A 27,936-nucleotide genomic window follows, 5' to 3' on the forward strand; every position below is an offset into this window, starting at 1 on the left:
AGAGTGGGGCGAAGGGGAAAAATTGGGACAATGTAATAGCATAAAAAATAATAAAAAATATTAAATTTATCTTCAAAAATGGAAAAAGTTGTATGTGTTCACCTCAATGATATAGTACAAACATATGTAGGGAAATAGTTCACAATGCCCCAATGCTCTGGTAATTCCATGTCCTACTTTCCTGAGATTACTTGATGTTAAAGCTTAGTGTATAGCCTTTCTCACCTTGTCCATGCTCAACAAGGTATGCAAATACATACCATACATATTTATCAGGTTTACAGAAATTGGTTTTACAAAAATGAGTACATACATTATCTTGCAGTTTGTTTTATTTATAAGAGAGTACCTCATGAACAGTCCTCCAGTTCATTGGTTCCAGATAAAGTTCATTTCTTTAAAGCAGCTATTTTTAATATTTTATAATATGAATGTACAATAATTTTTTTATTTTTGGAGATTTAGATTGGTTTTAGATCCTCCCTTTCACACACCATAAACACTATTGTAATGAACATCCTTGTATGTTTATCTTTATATACCAGTGCTCTTATTTCTAAGGATACATTTCTGAAAATGAACTTGTTGAGTAAAGGAATGTATCTATGTTTAATTTTAACAGGTTTTGCCATTTTATTTTTTCATGAGTCTGAAATAATTCACATTTCTACAGTGGATAGGGCTATTCATTTGTGTATTCTTACCATTATTGTTTTGACACTAATTGCCAAGCCTACTGTTCATATTTTACACAAAAATCTTAATTAAATTTTCTGTGGCATTTTCATGATTAGTCCCCCCATTTTTGTGTATGAAATGCTCAGATCCCATAATTTATTTAACAACATTACCTTCTGAGTCTCAGTAAATGTTATAACTTACACTTCATTTTGTGTTCTCCTTTGTGGGTTTCCTCTTTTGCATGGTGCTTAAATATTGGTATTTTCCAGGATTATTGCCTTGATACATCTTTTTAAATTCCTCACTTAACTTTCCCTTTCTTCCTTCATTTCTTTGTTTTTCCTCCTCTTTTCTGCTCTGCGCTGCACTCTGCAAGGTACTGGAGATGCAGTTGCCCTGCAAGTTCTCATTCATGCCCTTCCTTGGCTTCTACTTTATTTTTCAGACCAATGACTCCTGAATCTTTATTTCCAGCTCAGGCTGTTCTCTCCAGTTCAGACTGTTCTCCAGAACTTTGGACTTAAGATATCGTATAAGCAGCTCACTTGTAACATGCCCCAAACTGAATACTTAATGTTTCTACAAAGTCTTTTCTTATGTTGCCTGTTTTGAGTAATCATACCATCGACCTAGTCACCTAAGTCACAAATCTGTAAATTTTTCTTCTCATAATGTTCTTGGGTGATAAAGCGCATGAAATTTATCCATCTGCTAATTGAAAACTAATTTTGGCACCTCACAATTGACATGTCAGAAACCAAACCCCAACTCCCACCAGCTAACTAACCTGCTCCTTTTTCAATTTTCCTTGTTACCTTTGGGAATAACATAATCATCTATCCAGTCTTATAAGCCAGAAACCCAAGAACTGTGATTGATACTTCCCTATCATTCCTCCTAATCATTCCTCCATATTCACTCTAATGCTGAATTCTTTGGGTTTTAGTTACTGACTGTCTCTTGAGTCTGTGTTTTTCCCATTTTTACTGTCACCAGTCTTGTTCAAGGTATCCTCTTTTACCTGAACTGCTGGAATAGTTTCTACTTGGTCTGTTCATCTACTCTGCTCTCTTTTAAATCCATTCTTCATGGTGTAGTCAGAGTGGTCTTTTCTGAACTGGAATTCCAATGATGTTGAACATTCTCCTGAGCTTGAAACTTTGAATGACCATAACCGCAGGATAAAGACCTAACCCTTAAATAAGACTTACCTATTTCTCCTGCTTCATCTTCAACTATAATTTGCTCTCTATTCCCCCTCTCCTACTATGTTCCAACTAGCTTGAAACTAGGTTGGTCTTTTAGGTTTCTTTTTATTCCCCTTATACCCTCCTCCCCTCTGGTTTCTTAGTTTTTTGAAAACAGCATACTGTTTCCCACAATAGCGTCTTTGCTTGTGCTGTGTTTTTCTATATAGCTTACTTATTTTATTTACCCCCCTTCTCTTGGTCCCCATTTTCTCAGTGAGGATGCTTTTCTTGACTCAGTAAATTCCCCACCCACTTATTAAGTACTGTAATGGTATCTTGTACTTTTCTTTGATAGGACTTTTCATAACCTATTTTAAAATTTATATTCTGAATTATTGGATTAATGTCTGTATCCTCTGCTAACTTGCAAGCTCCAAGAGGTCAGGAGGTAGCTCTGTTTCTGCTTATCATTTGTATTTCTGGTGCCTAGCATGATGCCAGACATGTGATAAGTAGAGAGTAAACATTGGGAAAAACAAGTATATGAACAGTTTTTTAAAATAAAGATCAAAATTATATTTAAAGGACAATACCATGAGGATCACTTGACCTATAGGACTGCTTTTGGATTTTACACTCATGTTCATTAACTTGGAATTCTCATGGTTTTATGTGAATTATTTCTGAGATACAATAACTATTTTTTAAAATTTCTATTATTTAGTACAGGGAAGACCATTTGAAGTAAAAGAAATGTTTCTGGAAGATATTTTAAGAACTACTGGATATACAAACAAAGAAATGTTAAAATACAAAAAGGAAAAACAGCGAGGTAAACTTTTCATCAAATGCATATAAAAAGAAAATTACTATTCTTATTGACTTTTTAGAATACTCCAGTATTATACTGTGGAGGTACAAGGACAGTTGAAAGTGTTTCTCTCTTGTGTATAATTATGTAGCATTATATTAAAATACTGTCCCAAATGGACCTTTTACATTCTGGTTTATGCCCAGCAGTTGTAATCTATAGTGAGAAATTGAAAGTAGATGACAGTATGGGGATTGCCAGAGGGAAAGGGGGTTGAGGGGAGGGAGGTAGGAGAGGGTATAGGGGTACAAAGGGTGATGAAGGAGACTTGACTTGTGGTTGTGAACATGCAGTGCAATATACAGATGATGTGTTATAGAATTGTATACCTGAACCTATATAATTTTATTAACCAATGCCACCCCAATAAATTAAAGAAAAATAAATTAGTTAAATAAAAATTTTAAAAAACAGAAAGTGGATGCCAGAATTGAGGAGGTTGTGTATCTATATCCAAATTTCATATACTGTTTTAAGTAGGGAGAAGAGTATGTGCTGCCTTACATATGATGTGCCACAGCATGTCTCGTGACAAGAGTAGGGAGCTTGACGGAGGGAACTCATTTTGATACAAATGTGAAGGTTTTCAAATCTTGATATTGTTATGAATTGCTTCTGTACTTTGATTTTAGGATTATTTGCCTATTAATACATTTCTTATCATGACATCAGATTAGGGTTAGATTCTTTTTACTTATTTTTAACTATATTATTTATGATGGGAGATTTGGCTTTGAGCTTGGATTCTATTGTTTTGTCTGTATGACCTTGGATAAATATCTTAACTTTGGATTTTCCACTTGATAAAGCAATTAGTTGTGCCAAATCACTAATATGTTAAGTATAAAACTTCTAGATCTTGAAATCTTTGAACACAAAAATTGCATATAACTTTTTATATCTCAAACAACTAGCATGATGGCAGAAGTTCAATAAATGGTTTTCTACAAAGCACTACATGAATTTAAGTCATTGATTTAAACAGTATTTATCGTATGGCCAAAATACTGTTCTTTGAATTATGGACTAGAAGTAAACATTTTACTAACAGATAAGTATATGAGGTTTTTAAGCAGTTTCATGTGTCCTTATGGTTCAGCATAACACATTTTATTAAATGTTGCTAATTAATATATTTTAAAAATAACCATGGTTAATAAAGGAAATAGATGCTTGTCTTTCTGACATATGATTGCATAAAGATGTTGATGTCTTTGCTCAAGTTTTTCACCTTATTTTAAGTGAAAATATAAGTGCTAATTTATTTTAAATAAGGCCAACTTTTAAGTATTTTCAGATTCATTCAGGTTTTAAAACAAAGGAATATATTTCAAAAAGCAAAGATTTATTTATTCTTTGGTAATTAATTTAGAAGAGAAACAACAAACCACACTTACAGAATGGTATTCGGCTCAAGAGAATTCTTTGAAGCACAAATCTCAGAGGCAGAGAACTGTTCCAAATGTGACTGAAGAGTATGATTTATTGGATGACGGCGGTGATGCTGTTTTCAGTCAGTTGGTAAGACCTCACTGGTTTCGCACTGGTGTTTTGAGTGAAAATTATGTAGTGTAAAGAACATTTTAGGAGATTATAATATTTTACTGCATTAGTAAAGTGTAATTCTTTTAGTTTATTTTAGGCTACAACACATTTTTCAGAATGACTTTCTAACACACTTTTCTTTCAAATAATGCAGTATTTTTTATTGTTTCATTCTAACTTTATTTCAATATTTTCTCAATTTTTTGAAGAAAATAGTTACAGATATTAGCATATACATTTTTACTGCTTGGTATTTTATCATCTCGAAGGCTTAAAAGCCTAAGAGCTAAACAATGGAAGACATGCTAATGTAGGAGAAAATTGAGAAAAGGTTGTTGGTTTTAGAGCAGATCATCAGTACAGATGTTGTTTTCACTACCAAACAGCTATGTGACTTTATAAAATCAATTATCTACTATAGATCAAATCAAGTTCTTCTTCTCTTCTCCTGTATGTTTCCTATTTTGCCACAAAATCTTTGATAAGAGAAATAATTTGTAGAAGCCCTGCTTGGTCATCCATTACTCTTCATTCCCACCCCCAGGGGGGGCCTCCACAAAGTCTGTTTGAAAACTGGAAGTAGCTGATTTCCTAGTACCCTTCTGGTCTTTGATTCTAGTTTGGAATTCTTTAAAAGACATTGTTGATTCATGTGATTCAGGATATTTCTGGGACTATGCACGTTTTAGAAAAAGAATTTAACTTACTGTTTGAGTACGAGAAGGTGTATACTGCAGATAGGCTTGCAGTTTTCTACCAGTATTTAGAGTTTTAATGTATCCAGGTGAACTACACATAAGTTTTTAAAAATGGCTTTAAAGAATGTTTAAAATTGTTGTTTTAGTGTAGGGAACATTCATTTGGTTCAATGAACAGCATTTTTATTATTAGTTGTTCTTAAGCCTGGTTACACACTATCATCATCTAGGGAACTTTCAAGACCTGTGTAATCTGGCCTCCATCACCAGAGATTCAATACACTTGTTCTGAGGTGGAACCTGGCATTAGTGTTGAAAAGCTCCAGATGATGGTCCCTCTGATGTACATTTAGTAACATCCTATCAGAAGCACACTTAATTAATATTTTGACGAGATTGTAATCTTTGGTTGGCAAATGTTCTTATTCTCAGATGAAAGATGAAAATAAGAACAGGGTATAGTGTTATGAGTGATGATGTTTGTGATCAGATGAGAAACTTTTATGTTGAAGCCTGTGCAGTAATATCATGGTTAATAGTTCTTGTGACCATTACGGCCATCTCACGTTCTTTGCAAGCAAAGGTTAAGCTGTTAGGTAATTTATAACCTTTGCATTTTTTTTTTGTTTTTTAAAGACAGAAAAAGATGTGAATTGCCTTGAGCCATGGTTAATAAAAGAAATGGATGCTTGTCTTTCTGACATATGGCTACATAAAGATGTTGAGGCCTTTGCTCAGGTTTTTCACCTTATTTTAACTGAAAATGTTAGTGGTAAGTGTAATTTATTTAAAAATTTTTTATTACTCTCATAGTTACTTATGCTGAAAATTGAGTTTAATTCAAAATGTATGTATTACATTTTTTTTATTCATAACTAATAATTTGTTTATTGGGGACACATATTCACATGCACATATCAGGATCTTCTTATTACTACAATAAGTAAATATTGTGTAAATAGGGATTTTTAACCTAGTTGTACTAAAATAATTCAGTGAGGTTTGTGAGTGTATGCCAATTTTATGTGTAAAAGTATTTTTATGTATGTGTGTTATGCACATAAATATAACCACCACCCCCCCGACCCTTAGGGGAATAGCTTGGATTTTCTAAAAGATTTCTGATTTCAAAAAAAGAAAAAATAGTTAACTTTGTTCTAGATTTTATTTTTTATACTCACTCGAGGATTTTTATTTTTTCATTGCTTTTTAGAGAGTGGGAAAGCAAATAGGTGAGTGACAGAGAGATAAACATCGATGTGAGAAACATTGATTGGTTGCCTTCTCTTAAGCACCTCAACCAGAGATTGAACCCGCAACCTGGGTATGTGCCCTGACCAGGAATCAAACCCATGACCTTTTGGTCTGTGGGACACCGCTCTAATCAACTGAGCCACAATGGTCAGGGATGCTCTAGGTTTTTAATTAAATGAATGGAGAATTTTAGTATAACATCAGTTATATAAGCTTAAATTTTAATTCACAGGTAACTGCTGTATGTCATGTGACATGTTTTCATTAGTGAGTTACCCTGTTGTTAGTTGATTATAGTGGATATTGGCAACCAGAGCCGAGTTTCAGAAACCTGAAGGCTTCTCAGCAAATGATAGAATAAACATTCATAGAAAGGATTTATGGAAAGGATTTAGATGTTCCTTTACCTAAACTTCTCAGCATTATTATTATAATTATTATTGATCGCTCCCTTCTTGAAACATTTCCTTTAATTAACTTCTGATATTCCACACGATTTATTTTCTTCTCATCTTCCTGGTTGGAACTTCTTGGTTTCCTTGGGAGGGTTTTCCTCTTTTTCTTGACCTATAAATATGAAATGTCCCAGGCCTTAGACCATCCTTCTTTTTATACTCACGCACTATGTGGATCTCATCTAGTCATAACTTTATATATTTATTTAAAATGACTCCTAGTTTTATGTCTCCAGTTCTGACCTCCCCTACTCTTCACTTAATATATGTCCAGTCTTTTGAAAAAACCTGGATATGCCCCAAATGACTTTTGATTCCCTCCTCACCTATCTCCCTCTAAACCTTTTCTTTCCTTAGTATTTCATTAGTATTCATAATCAATTGTAGACCTTTTTAAGAATGCAGGTGCCTGGCCATCCCAGACCACCTGAATCTGAACCTAGGGTACTATCATTCACCTAGTTGCTAAGCCAACAAAACAAAATCATCCTTAACTTTGCTCTCACACCCCATATACAATCCATTAAAAAATCTTCTTAGCTTTACCTTCTAAATAAACCCAAATCTGACTACATTGCATTTCCCCTACTGCTGCCATCCTAGTACAAGCCAACATTTCTTTCCTGGACTATTACAGTAGCCTAGTAACTGCTTCTCTTCTTACGTTATTACAGTTTCTTTCCCAGAGAACAATCAGATTGATCCTTTCAAAAAGGAATTGGGTCATGCCAATTCTTGTTCTCTACCCTTCCATAGCATTCAATTACATTTTGAATAAAAATCAAAGACCTTTCCCTGATATGGTCTCTGGCTCCCTTTTTGATTTCATTTTCTACTCATCTTTTCCTTGTTCACTTTGCTTTAACCACCCTTACCTTCATATATGCTGGCCCATTCCCATCTTTGGCCTTTTGTTTTGTTTTCTGTGCCTGGAATCCTGTTCCCACAGATACTCATATGACCCAATGTCTGTTTCATTTAGGTCTCTAATTAGATAGTGACTTCTCAGAGAGGCCTTTTATGATCATTTTACTAAAATTGCACCCTTTTCTAACTATGCCTTCTTACTCTGCTTTATTATTCTTTATTGTACAGTTGACCCTTGAACAACACAGGGTTAGGAATGCAGACTCCCCCCACCCCATGCATTTGAAAATTGTGTGTATAACTTTTGACTCCCCAGAAACTTAAGTACAGTTTCTCAGTATCCTTGGGTTATTGGTTCTAGGACCCCCCTCACAAACCAAAATCCGCTAATATGTAACTACATTGTATAAAGTGGCATAGAACGATGTGTATAGTTGGCCTTATGCATCTACAGATTCTTAGTCATGGATCAAAAATACTGTTTGTGTAAGCACGTAATATTCAATATATCTTGAATAATAATTTAATTTTAAATATTCTACCAGATGATTATCTGTTTGACCATGTTTAGTGATAGAAAGCTTACTATTTTTCTTAATGACATTTTCTTTTCAAATTTGATTTGTTTTAATTGTTAATTTTTTAAAAATATCTTTTAAAGTGAAATCTGCCTATCTAGCTTCTACCCTTTTTTGCCTCTTGGGAGATAATGAGGAGATTTAGTATGTATTTATGCCTGATAGACCTTCGTATATATGAAGATAGTTATTCTTTCTCCTACTTTTGTTTCTGGGTTGACCATATGTATGATTTCAACTGTTTCTCTTTAACATAACATGATATCTAATCCTCTCCTGTCCTCATTCACTTCCTCTGGTTGTGTTCTAGTCTGTCCCTTTTAAAAAGCATGGTGTCCAGTCCTGAGTGATAATCTCTTAGTGATCAGCTTCAGGTAGAGTAGGTCTATCAATCTAAAAACTTCTACTTTTTACTTATAGTAATTTGGCCTGTAGTCAGTGTGCTCTTTGGCAACCATATTTGTCATATTGCTTCATGTCTTTGAAACTTATAGTTATTATTTTAAAATTTTTAAATTTTTATTGTTTTTCTATTACAGTTGTCCCATTTTTTCCCCAATTGCTTCTCCCCCCACCCAGCCCACCCCTTCTCCCACAATCTCCACCCCATTGTCCATGTACATGGGTTATTTATACCAGTTCCTTTACTAAACCCTTCCCCTACTTACCCTCCTTCTCTCCCTTCCCCCCTGCCCCCTGATAACTGTTACTCTATTCCTTGTTTACATGCCTCTGGTTCAATTTTGCTCATTTGTTTGTGTTGTTCATTAGTCTCCGGTATTAGGTGATATCATATGGTATTTGTCTTTCATTGCCTGGCTTATTTTGCTAAGCATAATTTTCTCTAGTTCCATCCATGTTGTTGCAAATGGCAGGAGTTCCTTCTTTTTTTCTGCTGCATAGTATTCCATTGTGTAAATGTACCACAGTTTTTTAATCCACTCATCTACAGATGGGCACTGAGTTTTTTTAAACATGTGATTATCCCTCCATAATTTACTTGTAGTTTTGAATTTTTTAAGCTTAAGACATCCTATTTATTCCTTTTAAATCTCAAGGAGATTTGGCCATTTGTTTCTGCTTAACAATTTTTTGTAGTTCTAATTGTTATCGAGTATATATTTATGAACTTGAGAGACCTGGGCCAATGATCAAGCATTTTGACCTAAAGCAAGAGGCTTTAGATCAAAATATGGGTATGGTTTTTCAAGTGGTTATAATTCTACACATCTACTCATCTAATAAACCTCTTAAGAAAGAAATGAAGGTCTTTAATTCACTGGTTTAGTAAGACCAGGTGTTCTCTGTCATGCTCACTCTGCTGCTCATCTGTTGCTAACATTGATCTCACCAAGTTTCCTAGAGTCAAGGATCTGAGAGTGGTGTGGCTCCTATTCATTCATGAAATAGTGTGAAACTGTTGTCAGGGGCTTTGGTCACCTGAAGGGTTACTGGAGCTGGAGGATTTGCTTCTAAGAAGGCTCATTCACATGGCTATTGGCAAGAGCCCTCAGTTCATCTCTGCTATTGACAGAAAGGTTGCAGTTCCTTGCCATCTGGAGCTCTCCATAGGGCTGTCTTAGTGTCCCTAGGATATGGCAGCTGGCTTCTCCCAGTGAGTGATTCAAAAGAGATGAAGAAATAGCAAGCAGGAATCTGTAGATACCATTTATGACTTAGTCTTCAAAGTTGCATGCCATCACTTTGTTAGACTGAGTCACTTAGTCCAGCTCATACTCAATGAGAAGGGAATTAGGCTCTACCTCTGGAAGGGAGGAGTATTAAAGAATTTTTGGATATTTTTAAACACCCATACTTATTCATACCCTTCAGCTCAAAATATACACATTTTAGTTCTGTTCTCCAAGCCTATTAATTGAATATTTAGTTGAAGCAGTAATTCTCATATAGTGAGTACAGATCATAATCTTTGCAGACATCTTTAAAATGCATCTCTTAAGAGTCTCTTTCCCCCACCATAAGAACGATTGATTTAGACTTCTGGCCAAGATGGAGGCCTAGAGACATGCTGCGTCTCCCTCCACAACTAAAAAAGACTACAGCTACCTCAAAACTAGAGGCAATCAGAAGTTCCAGAAAATTGAGCTGCATGGAAGTCCAACAAACAAAGATATAAAGAAGTACTCCTCCAGACAGGTAGGCAGCGCGGAGCCGGGGTGAAGAGGATGTGGTGTGGTGACGGCAGCAGCGGGAGCAACAAGCTGGTGGAAAGCGCAGTAACATGTTTTTTAAGTACGGAGGGACACCTTGGAAGCACTCCTAGCACCAGACTACACCACAGAGCTCATGGTTCCAGCGCTGGGGAAAATAAAGCCTTATTGCTTCTGACTGTGCAAACTGATGGGTGTTGGGGTGGAGGAAGAAACTGCCAGTCTCTCAGCAGAGTACATTTGTTTAGAGGGCCCCCATGGTCCTAGAATATCCACAAACCCACCTACTCTGGGAATGATGGCCAGGGCAACAGCTAGAGAGGTGCCAGTCTCATACGAAAATGGGAGAAGTGCCAGGAAAAGGAGCAAGTGCCGAGCAAGCAGCGTTGATCCCTCTCAAACCCCTTGCTCACATACAGCACCACAAGGTGGTGAAATGGATCGCCCATACTGATGAATACCTAAGGCTCCGCCCTTTACAACGTAACAGGAGCAACAGCTCTACCTAAGACACAGAGGCAGATAAACACAGGAACCTGTCAAGATGAGGAGACATAGAAGTGTGGCCCAAAAGGGGGAACGGATCAAGGTTCCAGTGGGAAAACTAAGCGATGAAGAGATAGCCAACCTAAGAGACACAGAGTTCAAAACATTGGTGATAAAGATGCTCACAGGCTTGACAGATATGCTTGAGTATGGCAAACGCATAAGGGAAGAGGTGAAGGCTATGTTAAATGAAATGAAGGAAAATCCAACAAAATCAATGGTGAAGGGAAGGAAACCAGGGTTCAAATAACTGATTTGGAATATAAAGAAGAAAAAAGAAACATTCAATCAGTACAGAATGAGGAAATGAGAATTGAAAAAAATGAGGAGAGGCTTAGGAACCTCTGGGACAACTTCAAATGTGCCAACATCTGAATCATAGGGGTGCCACAAGGAGAAGAGGAGGAGCAAGAAATTGAAAGCTTATGTGAAAAAGTCATGAAGGAAAATGCCCCAAATTTGGCGAAGGAAATAGACATAGAAGTCCAAGAAACACAGAGAGTCCCAAACAAGCTAGACCCAAAGAAGACCACACCAAGACACATCATCATTAAAATGCCAAAGGTTTAAGATAAAGAGAGAATCTTAAAAGCAGCAAGACAAAAGCAGAGAGTTGCCTGCAAAGGGGTGCCTATAAGACTATGAGCTGATTTCTCAAAAATAACCTTTGTAGGCAAGAAGAGGCTGGCAAGTAGTATTCAATGTGATGAAAAGCAAGGACCTATAACTAAGATTACTCAATCCAGCACAGCTATCATTTGGAATGGAAGGGCTGATGAAGTGCTTCCCAGACAACGTAAAGCTAAAGGAGTTCATCTTCACCAAGCCATTATTATATGAAATGTTAAAGGGACTTATTTAAGAAAAAGAAGATAAGAACTATGAACATTAAAATGACAACAAACTCACAACTATCAACAACTGAATCTAAAAAATAAAAACAAAATCCAACTAAGCAAACCAGAATAGAAACATAATCATAGACATAGGGATCATTTGAAGGGTTATCAGCTGGGAGGGGGAAGGGGGAGAAATGGGGAAATGGTGCAGGGATTAAGATGCATAATTGGTTGGTACAAAATAGACAGGGGGATGTTAAGAATGGTATAGGAAAGGGTGAAGCCAAAGAAATTATATGCATGACCCTTGGACATGAAGTAAGGGGGCATGAGATTGCTGGATGGAGGTGGGTACTGGGTGGTGGGGAGCAAAGGGAAAAAAACTGGGACAACTGTAACAACATAATCAATAAAATATACTTAAAAAAAGAACCATTGATTTATATTAGTACTGGATACCATGTTTTAGAGCATTATTATATGATGATAATTTGGTATATATGGACAATCAAAATTTTCCTTTTGTAATTATCTTAAATTTTCTACAGAGGTTTTTTCTAGTGGTCATTTCTTTCTGAAATTACCAATTTTGTAATTTAAGCAAATTAGGGCTAAGCAATTATAATATAATGTACTGCTTGAGAAATATATTAAAGGAACTTAAATTCAGTAGAATTTTAATTATTTTTCTCATGGAGGGGTTTTATGAGAAGTAAACTTTCTGTCAGTATTATTTCCATTAAGAATCTTTGAAAATAATTGCCTGGAATGATGGGGGAATAAAAGCAAAACAAACAAACAATAAAAAATGGTTTTAAATTTTACATTTGCAATTTTAATCATTCATTACCAGCTGCTGATGAAAATTAACTTTTTAATTCTTCTTTAATTCTGTCATGTCATTTGATGATCAAGGCAATTTCTAGTTTTAGGAAGATTAAGGGTTCAGCAAGTTAGTAGCTTTTCTTTGTTTAGTGGTCTTGGTGAGCTTTAGATAGCTTAACAACTGTTTTTCCTCCTCTGACCTTCCAGCTACTAGTCCCTATTCTGTCCTGTTTATGCTAAGGGCATATCAATAACAGATCTCCTGGGATGATATGAGTTAAGGGTTATATAATGTTGTTATCATGTAGTTAGGTGAAGGAACAAGTCCCAGGTTAATTCTCCTGATACTCAGTTCTTTCACTTAAATTTTTAAAAAGTTAAAATGATTTAAAATAATTTGGAAATTTAACACATATGTCTTTTCCTTATTTTAGTTGACTACAGACATAGTGAAACCAGTGCAACAGCTCTAATGGTTGCTGCAGGACGAGGTTTTTCAAGTCAAGTAGAGCAATTAATTAGTATGGGAGCCAATGTCCATTGCAAAGCGTCGAATGGCTGGTAATTTAAAATTGGATACGTTCTTTGTATATCTTTGTAGAGCTACACAAATCTTATTTGATTTTTCATATTTATATTAAAAGCTGTTGTATAGTAATTGCTTGTACAACTCTAATGGGTGAATGCATAATTTTAGGTGACTACTTGTTTATAATTTTGAGAACATTATTTCTCTGTCTTAATTTGATATCTTTGAATTTTGGCAGGATGGCTTTAGATTGGGCTAAACACTTTGGGCAGACTGAAATTGTGGATCTTTTAGAATCTTACAGGTAAAACTTTATACTATGTTTAATTAATCTGAACTCCTCTTTAAAAAAGCTTAGCCATGTAAATCATAGATAGTGACAAATTTACAGTCTCTTATCCAGAGGTACTTTTTTTTATAATTCTAAGGAATTTCTTCTGAAAAACACTTTTTTGTTGGTGGGTTGTTAATAAGATCCACTGTGTTCTAATATTTATTTCATATTTTATTTTACTTTTTATTTTATTTTGAAAAAGCAGAAGGGGAATTTCCAATTAAACATGGTAGCTACAAACACATGTATTGATCTTTGCATTTTCCCAAAACCTCATTAAAATGGTAAGGAAGAAATATAAAATGTATAGAGTGACTAAGTTATCTGGCAAATCCAAATGCTAATTCTGGTATGGTGGATTTTGTTGTCATTTCAGTAATAGCACTCAGAATTTGGATACTTTTTAGTGCTAACATTTTGAATGTTTCAGACATTCTTATGGTGTTACATAAAGCTCACTAGAAACTACAAATTACCAAATAAAGTTATTTACTGGGCAATATTTTAATTATCCTGGTAAACTGGACTTTCTTTTTATTTCTCAGATCATGACATTATCAATTGCATATTTCAAATATTTCAAATAAAATTTATTTATGTTTGCTGGATAATTAATTGATAATTGATAGCTGAAGTTTATAGCTTAAAGCAAAGAACATAATATCCTCTTCTTTTATCTGTTAAAGAGTAAGAAAAAAGAACTCGAAATGTTTTAAAATTGATCTTATAATTTAAATACTGCAATTATAAAGTTGTATAAGTTTAATATTTTCCCTATTGAAAGCAGTCTTATTTATGTTTATCTTTCTGCTCAACTCTTTCAGAGGGATTGCAGAATAATATTTCTTTATTGAGATAAAATTCACAAACCATTTAATTCACCCATTTAGGTGTATAATTTAATGGTTTTCAGTATGTTTACAGTATAATGCAGTCATTACCCAATGAATTTTGAGAGCATATTCATCACCCCAAGTGGAAACCTGTACTAATTAACAGTAATTCCTCATTTCCCCCAACTCTCTCAGCCCTAGGCAACCAGTAATCCACTTCTTATTTCTATTGATTTGTCTGTTCTGGACATTTCATATAATTGGAATTATATAATATGATTAGTGGTCTTTTGTGATTGGCTTTGCTATCACCCAGCATAATGTTTTCAAGGTTTATCCATGTTGCAGCATCTTTTCCTGACTAATATATTTCATTCTGTGGACAGAATGTAATTTCTTTACTCATTCATCAGTTGGTGAACATTTCGATTGTTTCCACTTTTTGGCTGTTATAAATAATAATGGTATGAGCATTTGTATACAAATTTTTATATGGACATATATTTTTGTTTCTTTTGCATATATGCCTAAGAGATAAATTTCTGGGGCATATGGTAACACTATGTTTAACATTTTGAGGAACTGTCACAATGTTTTCCAAAGTGGCTGCTATATTTTACATTCCTACTAGCGATCTATGAGGGGATAGTTCCAATTTCTACTTGCTCTCACTAACATTATGCCTTCTTGATTATAGTCATCCTAGTGGGTGTGAAGTGTTATCTCATTGTTTTGATATTCATATCTGTAATGACTAATAACATTTTTTCATGGGCTTTTTGGCTGTGTGTGTATTTTCTTTGGAGCAATGTCTTCAGATTGTGTTTCTAAAAAAGTAGTTATTGCCAAATTTTACTTTGAATGATGTATTTTCAGCCAAAACATGAATTAATAGCTAGGACATTAAGTATCACTTACTCTCCTTGGTGTATATTGAAAATTTGAACGGCATAATTGTATAATGGGACTCGTTGGCCTTAAAAGATAACTTTTACTGTTTTTAAAATGAAAATTGACTTGGTTTTTATATATATATATATATATATATATATATATATATATATATTTTTTTTTTTTTTTTTTTTTTTAGTGCTTCATTGGAATTTGGAAATTTAGATGAAAGTTCTCTGGTTCAAAAAAATGGAAGTGACCTCAGTGCAGAAGATAGAGAGCTCCTGAAAGCTTATCATCATAGTTTTGATGATGAAAAAGTAGACTTGGATTTGATCATGCATCTTTTATATAATATTTGTCATAGTTGTGATTCTGGTAAGTAAGTGTTGTCTAAAAGACCTGGAACAAAAATGTACACTTTGATTTAAAAATTATTTTTGTGTACTAAATTTTATATAATTCCCTTGATAATAATGCATAATCTCTTAAGTGTCATAAGTATTACAGTTTATCAGTACTTGAAAACATGTGATAAAGTTAATTTTATCTAATTCTAGTGATCGGTTCTGATTTTACAATGAAATTTAATATTAACAAAATCATTTTTCTCTGAGGTGCAATATTAATTTTCCTACCTGGATATGATGAAATTGTTGGACTAAGGGATCGCATCCTATTTGATGACAAGCGGTTTGCTGACAATACACATAGGTAAAAGCTAAAGCATTATATTTTTTGCTTTAAATAAGAAATAGCTACTATAGTATATTTTTTCTTGTCCACAGATATCAAGTCTTTATGCTTCACTCAAATATGCAAACAACTGATCAAAAGAAAGTATTAAAAAACCCACCTACAGGTGTTCGAAAAATAGTAAGCTTCATAAAATTATCTTTTTTCTCTTTAGTAGTCATTGGTTCTGTTTTCATATTAAGTATAAAATAACATGCCATTGCAGATCCTTTCCACCAACATTGCTGAAACCAGCATCACAGTCAATGATGTCGTCTTTGTTATTGATTCTGGTAAGGTGAAAGAGGTATGTATGGATAAGTTGTATTTTCAATTTGCTTTAATGGGAAAATTTCTGGTTCTAGATAAATTTAATATAGTATTAATTTCACTAAAGTGAATATTCTATCTTAAATAATTCAGTATATAGGATCTATATTGTTTTAACAGATTATATAAAAAATTAGCTTTTTCTTATAATGTACTAGGAAGAAAATAAAGAGTTTGGCTAGTTACAGTGAAAATTTTGTCAAACTGTGGGCATTTGATTACATATTTTGTATGTTTTCATTCTATATCTGAGAATAGCCCATGACCTTCTTATTTATTGTTACATCTTCAGTGCTCCACATATAGTAGGTATTCAAAAGATATTTAGTGCAAGAGAACCATGCTGAAAGAAAGCAAAACAGGCCCATCGCCTGCTTTTATAGAAATTAATTTCACTGGAACACTGCCATGTTTATTCTTTGACCTATTGTCTATGGCAATGGCGGATTTGAGTGGTTGCAAAGGCTATTTAGTACCAGCCCCTGCTCTAATAAAAGGCAGCATATATTGCCTTTTAGTATTAGAATGCCTAGCTACTCTCAGTACTCTTAACCTTTCATTTAAAGAATTGAAAATGATAAAAGTAGTTGATTTTTCAAGGAACGAAATACTATCCATGTGTGAAAGGAAATTATGTGTGTTCTAGTGGATATCAATGATTTTTTTAATGTGAAAGATTTGTTATTTATGTTTTCAATGTTTTTAGGAATATCTTATAAAAAAATTTTATCATAAAATTTGGACATTTTATTACAGTTGGATACTGTAAAGGAGGTATACATTTTATTTTTTATAGAAGGATAATTATGATTATTATCATTAAAAATTGAACAGTGAGTCAATGAAAATTCAGATTTGATTGCCCTAAAATTGTCTAAAGGAGAGGTAGATTTTGAATATCTTAAAATTTAATTTATTTAGGTGTTACCCAATGAACTGTGGTTTAGAATATGATGGCGGTATGAAAAGTTATTTTACATACAATGTTGACAATAAAATTTAATAAAATTTTAAAATTTTATTAAAAACTAAATAAGCAGCATTTTTTCTAAACATCCCATGTATAAACTATTATAAGAACACATTTGTATTTGTTTTTAAAGTTATTTTTGAAAGGGAAACTATTATGTCACTGAATGAATGAAGTACTTAATTTAGTCAGGAATGCAGTCTTTAAAAATACAGTAGTCCCTCTCTATATTGCGGTTCACTTATCGCGGCCTCACTGTATTGCGGGATTTTTAAAAATATTATATTAAATTATTTATCGCGGATTTTTAGCTATATCGCGGGATTTTGCGGTACTGTATACGTATGTTGTTAAAGTTTTGTAAGTTTAAGAGTGTAGAATATGTTTAAAAACATAAGTAGTATTTATAAAAGTGTAGGAAAGGTTAATAAGGGACTGGGAACAGTTTATAATTGTGTGGGAAGGGTTTATAAAACTTTAAAATATATATAAATACTAAAATAAATATAAGGTTCCTACTTCGCGGATTTTCACCTATCGCGAGGGGGTCTAGAATGTAATGCCCGCGATAAATGAGGGAATACTGTATTTCTTTACAGTAAATTTTCACTTCAGAGTCTTTGAGGAAGTGTACTGTAACATTCTGGATAGACTTAACTGCATTAGTAGCTCAGCAGGAGGTAAAATGGTAAGGGTTAAATTTTTTTCACTTTGGGATAGGATTGGTTCAACAATTGTTATTCATATTCCTCCAGATCAAGCTCCCTGGAAAGTATTGTAGAAAACTGTCTTTCCCTTATCATTTCTATTTCCCACAGTGATGTAAATCTGATGGAAAATGACATGAAGAAAATAGATCAGTTCTTTCCAATCTTGATGCCTTATGAGAACTGACTGCTATTATCCAACTGAGGCAGAGAGAAACAAATAGCTTAGCAAGGCAGAGAGTGAGGAAGTTTTTCAGCTCTTCTGAGTTTAGTTTTTATTCTTTTACCTCAGAATATTTGTAGTCAGAAATCTAGATTAAAAAAGAAAATTAGTACCATGTTGTTATCATCTGATCTAGAGGAGCTTTGAATAAACTTGCCATATTAAAATGTATTGTAAAAAGAACTTATGCACCCCTATGTTCATTGTAGCACTGTTTACAATAGCTAAGTGCTGGAAACAACCTAAGTGCCCATCAGTAGATGAGTGGATCAAAAAACTGTGGTACATTTACACAATGGAATACTATGCAGCAGAAAGAAAGAAGGAACCCCTGCCATTTGCAACAACATGGATGGAACTAGAGAGAATTATGCTTAGTGAAATAAGCCAGGCAAAGAAAGAAAAATACCATATGATATCACCTAGTACAGGAAACTAAAGAACAACACAAACAAAGGAACTAAATAGAACAAAGAGCAGAATAGCAGTCAATAGGGGGGAGGGGAGAGGAAGAGAAGGAGGATAAGTAAGGGAAGGGTTTAGTCAAAGAACCTGTATAAAAGACTCATGGACATGGACAATGGGGAGGGATATGATTGCAGGAGAGGGGGTGGGTTGTGTGGGGGAGAGAAATTAGGGGAAAAGGGGACAACTGTAATTGAAAAACCAAAATAAAAATAAAAATAAAAAAATAAAAAAAGATAAAATGTATTGTAATGTTTTGGTCTTTCTTCTGAAATACCTTTTATGTTTAACATGAAGATGATTTAAATATTACAGAAATCCTTTGATGCACTGAATTTTGTTACAATGTTAAAAATGGTTTGGATTTCCAAAGCTAGTGCCATACAACGAAAAGGCAGGTAATGTATATTTAATGTATATCAAATCAATTACCTGTAAAATGGGAACATTTTCATATGTACTACATATTAATATATATTTCACTTCATATAAAATGTTAAAGTTTTCATGTTAGTCTTCATTTTATATTAATTTTGCAAAGCAAACTATTTAACACTTAAAAAATATATCACATTTAAGTTATGTTAAAATTTAAAATTTTGCCTAGTATAATGTACACTCATAAGATGTAAAAAACTTAAAATAAAAAATTAAAGCAAAAATGTCAAACATTTGCAATATAAGATGAAGGACTAATTTTTATATTATACAAAAAAGCTTTTTAAAAATCAATTAATAAACATCAATATATTAACTTCACATATGCTGCCTATATATACACCAAAATAAATGCAAATTAATGAGGTACTGTTTTGCTCATCAGATTGACAGTGATGAAAATGTTTAGCAGTACATGCAACAGACTTGGCAAAAGTATGGCCCTATAGGCTTTCTTAGTTTGATGATGGCAGTATAAATTGGTGGGATTTCTTCAGTGAGCAATTTGAAACTGTTTATCCAAATTTACCCTTTGATAGTGGATTTCACCTCTCATAATTTATCCTGAATATATCCTGAGTATACTTGCACATGTGTGCAAAGATGTATGTTTAAGAATGTTTTTCATAGCATTGTTTGTAATGGTTTGGAAACACTAGTTTCCATCAGTATGTAAAGTGGTTAAGTAAATTATGTTATGGCCACACAATGGTATACCACTGTAACTGTTTAAAGGAAAATAAATAGATGTATGTCTTTTTGTGTGGAATGAGTTTTCAGAATATTTTGAGAAAAGTAAGGTTAAGAACATGGGCCTAATATTCTGTTGTACCTATAAATATATGTATATGTTTGGATATATATTTAGATACAAATGCATTGTTAAGTCTGAGAAAAACTTAAAAAAAACAACAATTGTTGACTCTGAGAAGAAGGATTTGTGGGGCTCTTGAAGGAAGGATACTTAATTTTTATTATATATATAATTGTAGTTTGGTTCTTTTAGTACATACTTTTTCATTTTTAAAAAGTGAAGATTAAAAAGTATATTTTTCAGTAATTATTTGACTTTTTTTTTTTTTTTTTTTTTTTTGCATTTTAACTAACAGGAAAACACATTGACTTTAAAAGACTGTCTCATACACTAAAGATGGTGAATACATTATTTTCGTACTTTGTAACTTCCTAGAATGCCCTTGAGGGCATTGCTGTTACTTTGTTAGTTTCCCTCTTATGACACAATATGGCTTGACATATACACTCTTATTAATATATTGTCAGGGATAAAAACTAGTAATAATCATTGTCATTTTTTCAACAGATTTTTTTTGACAGCCTTCACTGTCCAAGTGTTAGGGATACAATGATGAATAAATCTGATAGGTAAAGTTTGAGGTGGGAAAATGTTCCACTTCATCTTGGAGACCAATAAATTAAGCAATTTTAATACTATGTAATATGTGCTACAACTGGATAATGTTTTTAGAGGAGTTGAAGTAGAATCTGAGATAAAGATGATAAAGAGGTGTTGTAGAAAGGCATTTCTGGCAGAGGGAAAGTATACACAAAGGTCTAAAGGCAAGAGTGAGCGAGAACGTTGTTTGGATGGAGTTTAGTTTAGCAGTCAATAAAAAATGAGTGGAAAGAGGTAAGTTGTAGATAAGTCCTTAAGGACTATCCCCTCCCCACCTTTTCTCCTTCTCCTTAATAAGCTGGGTGTTGGCAGTATTATAGTATTCTTTCAGCTCTGTAAGGAATGCGTTGGTAGAGACAAAAATGATGGTGGGAGGCTCCTTCATTAATAATTCCATTTACAATAAGGGAGAGAGTAGCCTGGATTTTTTTTAAAAAATATTTTATTTTATTTATTTTTAGAGAGATGGGAAGGGAGGTAGAAAAAGAGGGAGAGAAACATCAGTGTGGGGGGTTGCCTCTCGCATGCCCCCATCCAGGGACCTGGCCTGCAATCCAAGCATGTGCCCTGACTGGGAATCGAACCAGTGCCCTTTGGTTCGCAGGCCAATGCTCAGTCCACTGAGCCACACCACCTAGACTGGATTGATGTAGTGGTGACAGAACTAAAGAGAAGTAGATAATTTACTCAGGGGATATTGGCGGGTCATCTGTCCAGGGGGCAAGGGGAAAGGAATAGTGTGGAATCAAGGATGTCATACAGGTTACTATTTTAGAAAATTTTGTGGATGGTGGTGCCATTGTCTGGTAGGGAAAATGGGAAGAATGGTGCAGTCGGGGAGAAGAATTAACTTTTGGTTGTGTTGAGTTTGAACTGACTGTGGAAAGTCAACTGGAGCTAAGAGCCTTGTGAAGCAGCATTAGGATGGGGAGATGTAGGTGGATGGAAAATGAAGACAGGAGGATATTTAAGGTCACCTTGGGGGAGAGGGTGGAGTAAGGAGAGCAGAGGTCCGAGGTACACACTCAGAGGAACTTAACAACATGTAAGGACTGCACAAAGAGAAATCTCTCATAGCAGGCCGTGAGGCGGAAAAGCTAGAGTATGGAGAAAGGGAAGTATTTGATGAAAGAAGTGAAGTTCCAACAATGTCAGATTTTGTAACTTGTATCACATTGTGTTACAGTTATATTTGCCACTCTGGACTGTGAGCTTTGTGAGGATAGGGATTAATTCTGTATCTTTATCACTTAGCATATTTTGCCTTACCACTAGCTGATATAGCAACAATGGGTGAAATTAAGAGATTATTTTCCTCAAGATATTTTTGTTACTTCCCAGAAAATTATACAAGTCTTTGTGATGATGGGGTAAGTGACACTGCCTTGGAGTTGTGGAATACATAATTTGTACAGCTCTCATCAGTGCTTGGTATCAGCTTAGTAAAGTTGATTTAAATTTAAATTACCATATGTTCATTTATGCTTTATTTCTTACTCACTTTTATATACAATTATTTTTTATTTTTACTGTTACCCTAGATGTACAGAGGTGGACTAAAAGTAGATTAATACTAATAATAAATAATAATACATGAATAAACTGTCTCACGTACTCACAACTATAAACCTGCTTTTGCCCACCCTGTATATCATGTAGGTATCATTCACGAATGTCACTTTATAAATGAGATAATTGTGTCCTAGACAAGTGAAGTGCCTTCTGAAAGGATTCACAGAGGACAAGTACCAGAGTAGGGATTCAAACTCAGATGTCCTGATACTGGTTCATTGTTCTGTTGCCTAAATCACATTTGTTATAGTTTCCTTGTGATAGTCTGTATTCCTTGAGTCGTAATTTTGTATTTTACTTTTAAGGGCAGGGCGATGTAGACCTGGAATTTGTTTCCGTCTCTTCAGTAGACTCCGATTCCAGAATATGTTGGAATTTCAGACTCCAGAACTTTTGAGAATGCCATTACAGGTAGAAGTTTAGTTAACTTTAAAAGGCTGTTTCTGCGGGGGAGGGAGGAGAAGGGATCATTTCAACTTACGCTGATTAGACTTTTTGGTAATCAATTTATAAAACAAAATTATCATGTATCTTATGGAGGGGTGGTTATGTATATAACTAATACTTTTATATTTTTATATACAAGAAAATTTAATTTATAAACCTCTGAGAGTATTTAAGCTATGGTAGAGTTTATATCATTTGTGTTTATGCAACATTCTAGAAGTCTGCCAACCATGTAGTGTTCACATTTTACATTCTTTTAAATATTTTTTTCATTTATTTATTGTTTTTCTACATTCTTAATGACAATTGGAAGACAAATTATTTAAGGTCCAAAGCATAAGTTTAAAGTGCTGAGAATTACCTGGGTAAATTTGGAACTAAGTTCCCTGAGATTTCCTGGACTTTTTGTTTTCCTTTAGGTTTTCTGACTTTGTGGATCAGCCAGATGCTGTATTGATAGTTTCTAGGGGAAACTATCAGAAGAAAATTAATTTGATTCTTTGATGTGCTGAGCTAGATTCCGACTCCAAACCTTTAACAAGATACTGGATCATATTTTTGGTTTCCACATACCTAGAGGACTTCCCACTTCCTCATGCTCACATGCTATTTTATGTTCCTCTTAGTATAAAATATAAAATTCTTAACCAGTGCCCAAATTATCTCTCCTGCTTGTGTCTCCAGTTTGAATTTTTTAACTTTTGCCTTTTGTCCTTTCTCCACTCATACCAGTAGTTTCAATTTCCCAAGCACATCTTATTTATTTCTATCCCTTTTCCCTAGACTCCTCCCCTTTATTCCTTTTGTAATTAACTTCTACTCAATCTTTACATCTTAGTTCAAGTTCATTTCCTGAGAGAAATTGTTTTTGACTTCTCGTGGCTTCCTTCTCCTGCTTGTTCCTAAACTTGGTTAAGTCTTGTTTTATATCTTCAGCAACCCTTGTCTTACATAGCACTTATCACAGTTGTAATTAAGGAGTTAATTATATAATTATTCTGCTTTTAACACACAGTGAAAACTCCATGAGGGCAGACACCATTCTTTTTCTTCAACTTGCTGCATAGTGCCTAGCACTTAGTAAGCACCTAAATATTTGCTGAATGGATATAAGATTCCAGAATGTAATATTAAAGAAAAAAGATTTTTTTTTTTGGACAATGTATAACTTTAATTTTCATGTATAAAACTGTGTGAGGCGACATTGCCAGTGGTGGCAATGGTAATCTTGGTGTGAGTTGTTGGAGTGTGTGTATAAAAATCATGGCACTTGGGCAAAGTATGAGCCCGTCTTTTATTAAAAGACATTGCTCCCTCTACTGCTCATTTTAGTCAGAGACTCTACTGTCTTTGGGAACTATAGTCACGATTTAAAAAAAAAAGAAAGAAAATCAATTATAAATTCTAATATTTCAAAATTATTTGTTATTCTTATTTACAGGAACTGTGTTTACATACCAAGCTGTTAGCCCCAGTTAATTGTCCTATTGCTGATTTCCTTATGAAAGCTCCAGAACCTCCACCAGCTTTAATTGTAAGAAATGCTGTACAGATGCTTAAGGTTGGTGTCTTAATAGTTCTATTTAATCTGACTATTTTACTTGAAATTTAAACTTAATGAGACCACATGTTAACTAATTTTGTACTTTAAAAACCTACCTTAATCATGTATTTTGAGTATTACTGTTGTGGTAGTTATAATAAAGCAGTAGTTCTTTTTTATACATTTGAAGCAAAATACATTTTTTTTGTGAGATGGGATAGCAAAACAAAAATTACGTTTTTATTTCTTACAGATTTTTAAGTACGTTGCTTAACGTAGTTTTTGGTTATGTCAACTTCTGTTTTGTATCCTTTTATTTAGACAATAGATGCAATGGATGCATGGGAAGATCTCACTGAACTTGGATATCACTTGGCTGACTTGCCAGTAGAACCACATCTTGGTAAAATGGTCCTGTGTGCTGTTGTTTTGAAGTGTCTGGACCCCATCCTTACAATTGCGTGCACACTAGCCTATCGAGATCCTTTTGTCCTGCCCACCCAGGCCTCTCAAAAACGCGCAGCTATGCTTTGTAGGAAACGTTTCACTGCAGGAACTTTCAGTGATCATATGGCTCTTCTCAGAGCATTCCAGGTACTATCATTGTTATTCTATCTCTGAAAATGATGCTGGTTAAATGCATTTCTGGGGCAAGTGTGACAAATTAAAAAAATAGATATGATTCTATTAATTTTGTTTTATTATAGTCACATTTTATTAATAGCCCAGAAAAAAATCTTCCTACTGTTAATATGTTGAAATTTTTACGGTTTTTCTCTACTTGTTTATTTTTTTCCTTAGGAATATGTGTACTGTATTATGTATATATTTATTTTAATTTATACTTCTATTTATTTTTAATTCTCAAGTTTATCTTTCAAATGTATCTTGGACAAGGAATTCTCTAAAATTTTAGTTAATAACTATTATATTCAAAGTATGCAGAACAAAACTTGGGAAAAACTTATCCTTAATTTAATATCTGGTGTTTTTTTAGAGTATATCTTTTCCTTGTGTGCTCAAGACACTATGTAAAGAACTTAATTTTATAAAGAAGAATCTAAAGTCACTTAAAACCTAATGTAATAGAAGTGAGAAATTAAGAAAAGTGCTAAATGGGGAAGAAAAGATAAGGAAAGTGAGACTCTGAAGCAGGAAAATTATATATAATTAAGAAATTCAGATGTAGGGGAAAATATGTTATTTCTTGAAAAGATAGACATGTTATTTATCCTTAAATTCTCTTGAATGTAGCTTACTCCTGTAAATTAAAAAAAATTTTTGTTTGTTTATGCAGAAAGTATTGTACTTTTTTCCAAGCATTTTTTTTACAATACATACAATTTACTAAAATGATTGCAAGATTTTTTTATGAGCATTATTGAACAGTGGAGAATGCATTGGTATTAATTGTGTCTATTAGGTACCATATATTATAACAGATCAGTTGAGTGATAATAATTAGAGGGAGATTTGCAGAATTTCTGTCTATTCTTGCTTTTCCCCCAGCTCCTTGAAAAGCAGAGAGGAAAGATAAATTACTGCTTTAGTCTTTCAGTTATATTACATAGCAAAATAACTCATTTTCAAAGAGGAGCTTTTTTATACTGCACATGGATGGTTTGTAGAAATCCCACTTTTCATTCTCAGACTGATTAGGATATTGATATATAGGTTATTTTTGGAGGAATGGATGATTGTTTGGTATAAATGGTGTTACGATGGCTTAGTTGAAAAACCTCCATACCTAAGTGGAGGAAAATTAACAGCTGTATCTGAAAGGTAAATATTTGTTACATAGTTGGTCATTTAGGTTACCTGATACTTAGTTCTCTCATTAGGATTTTATAAACTCAATGGCTTTCATAGCACTTGAGTATAAATTAACTAATGATAAATTTCATTTGATCACGAAATCTTAGATTTTATTTTTTATATTTAATTTTTAAATAATTTACTTTTAAAAAATTGAGGTATAATTGACATAAGTTTCAGGTGTATAACATAATAATATCATAGTTTTATATATTGCAGAATGATCACCACAGTAAGTCTAATTAACATCCTTCATTACACATAGTTACAATTATTTTTCCTCTATGATGAGAGCTCTTAACATTTGCATTCTAGTCTGTTAACTAGAGTTATTCTGAAGATTGTTTCACAATATATAAAAAATATCAAATTACTGTACTGTACACCTGAAACTAATATAAAAAAGCTTACTTAAAAAAAAAAAGATATACTCTCTTAGCTACTTCCAAATATAAATTCAATGCAGTGTGATCAAGGTCTGTCCAGAAAAATTCCAGCTATTGTTTAATATAATGAAAACAGTTTGCATGATATTGATGTAACCTGGCAGCCAAGGAGAGTGGGCTAGAATGTGCATGAGTGAACAATGATGACCTCACTGTACTAGTCAGTGGGGGTGGTAGATGCCATTGAGTGAGCATTGTACTGTGTGGCCATTGCCTTCAATTTGACTGAAGGAGTGCAGCAATGAATCTGCATCAGATTTTGCATTAAGCTTCAACATTCTTCTGCGGAAACTATTCGGATGATTCAGTAGGCTGCAGCTATGGGCAACTGGTGATTGGCAGCTTCATCACAAAAACGTGCCTATTCATGCATCACATCTCTCGCAGAGTTTTTTGGTGAAACATCACATCACCCAGGTGACTTAGTCCCCCCACAGTCCAGATTTGGTGCCCTGTGACTTCTGGCTTTTCCCAAAACTAAAATCACCTTTGAAAGGGAAGAGATTTCAGACCATCAATGAGATTCAAGAAAATATGACGGGGCAGCTGATGGCAACTGAGAGAACTGTGTGAGGTCCCAAGGTGCCTCCATAGAAGGGGACAGAGGCATCATTGTCCTATGCGCAGTGTTTCTTGTATCTTCTTCAATAAATTATTTTTCATAGCACATGGCTGGATTCTTCTGGACAGACTTCATATTCACCATACTGTACGTTACCTCTCAGTGACTTAAATTTAATTTGTAACTGGAAGTTTTTGTCTTTGATCACCTTTACCCATTTTACCCACTGCCCCATTGCTGGTAACTAACTGTTCTCTGTAAATACATGTTTTTAAAAAATAAAGTCTTACATTTTATTAAAATATTTAGAAGAAGGAAAATTTATCTTGAGTGTTTAATGTAAAGCTTTTCAGTTACTTTGCTGCCTAACTTGATTGGTAAATGTATCTTGTTACATAATTGTATTTTTATAGGCATGGCAGAAAGCACGAAGTGATGGGTGGGAGAGAGCCTTTTGTGAAAAGAATTTCCTTTCACAAGCTACCATGGAAATAATAATAGGCATGAGAACTCAATTGCTTGGTCAACTTAGAGCATCAGGTAAAAATTTCCCTCAAAGAACCTATTTAAGTCACTGAGAGTACTCTGCCCAAACCTTGTAGTATTTCTAGTGTTAACTGATGCCATCTTATTTTTATGACAGCACATTGTTGTAGATCTTAAATTCATGTACTGCTTTGTAGACTTCTATTTGATCTCAAACTTTGTTTGCTGGAAAAAAATGATATTGCAGAAGTTGTAGTTGAGAAATGTATGAATACCTTTTGATACTGTTGGCTGTAGGCAATTTATAATGTATTTGTTGGCAGAGATCAGTTTAAGTATTACAGTTATATTTTATCTGTATTAATAAAAATTATTTAGCCCTATGAAATAGAAATTATAAAAAATTAAGTAGATTGATATGAATACTAGCCTTCATATTTTTGGAATATAAAACCTCAAGTAATCTTTTGAAGGCATTTTGATTTTTCTTTTGTAAAAGAGAATGCCAGTGTTACCATTTTATTTTAGAATTCCTAATTTCTTTTTGAGCAGTATAGTACATTGAAGAATTTGTCAAATGGAAAGTACCAGAGCCTGGATTTATGGATTATCTGAAGTGCCAGAGTAATATGAGGAATGAACCAGAGGATTTAGAATGGTTTCAAATATGGGGAAA

The 27,936-nt window shown here is 33.8% G+C and overlaps 1 protein-coding gene across 1 annotated transcript in view; it reads left to right on the forward strand.

Moving 5' to 3' along the window:
- YTHDC2 (YTH N6-methyladenosine RNA binding protein C2) overlaps positions 1–27,936 on the forward strand; it is a 70,798-nt gene that overhangs the window by 18,805 nt on the left and 24,057 nt on the right. The window contains exons 8-21 of the mRNA XM_090276593.1: positions 2,596–2,703; positions 4,115–4,263; positions 5,622–5,757; positions 12,955–13,081; positions 13,288–13,353; positions 15,307–15,485; positions 15,725–15,821; positions 15,896–15,983; positions 16,069–16,149; positions 18,853–18,935; positions 22,267–22,372; positions 23,850–23,969; positions 24,273–24,545; positions 27,188–27,314. Coding sequence (XP_090132719.1) covers positions 2,596–2,703; positions 4,115–4,263; positions 5,622–5,757; positions 12,955–13,081; positions 13,288–13,353; positions 15,307–15,485; positions 15,725–15,821; positions 15,896–15,983; positions 16,069–16,149; positions 18,853–18,935; positions 22,267–22,372; positions 23,850–23,969; positions 24,273–24,545; positions 27,188–27,314 — 1,740 coding nt within the window. The remainder of the gene's footprint in view (positions 1–2,595; positions 2,704–4,114; positions 4,264–5,621; positions 5,758–12,954; positions 13,082–13,287; positions 13,354–15,306; positions 15,486–15,724; positions 15,822–15,895; positions 15,984–16,068; positions 16,150–18,852; positions 18,936–22,266; positions 22,373–23,849; positions 23,970–24,272; positions 24,546–27,187; positions 27,315–27,936) is intronic.

This window comes from Furipterus horrens, unplaced genomic scaffold (assembly GCF_987537825.1).
Source record: "Furipterus horrens unplaced genomic scaffold, mFurHor1.1.pri manual_scaffold_5, whole genome shotgun sequence".
Taxonomy (NCBI): Eukaryota; Metazoa; Chordata; class Mammalia; order Chiroptera; family Furipteridae; genus Furipterus; species Furipterus horrens.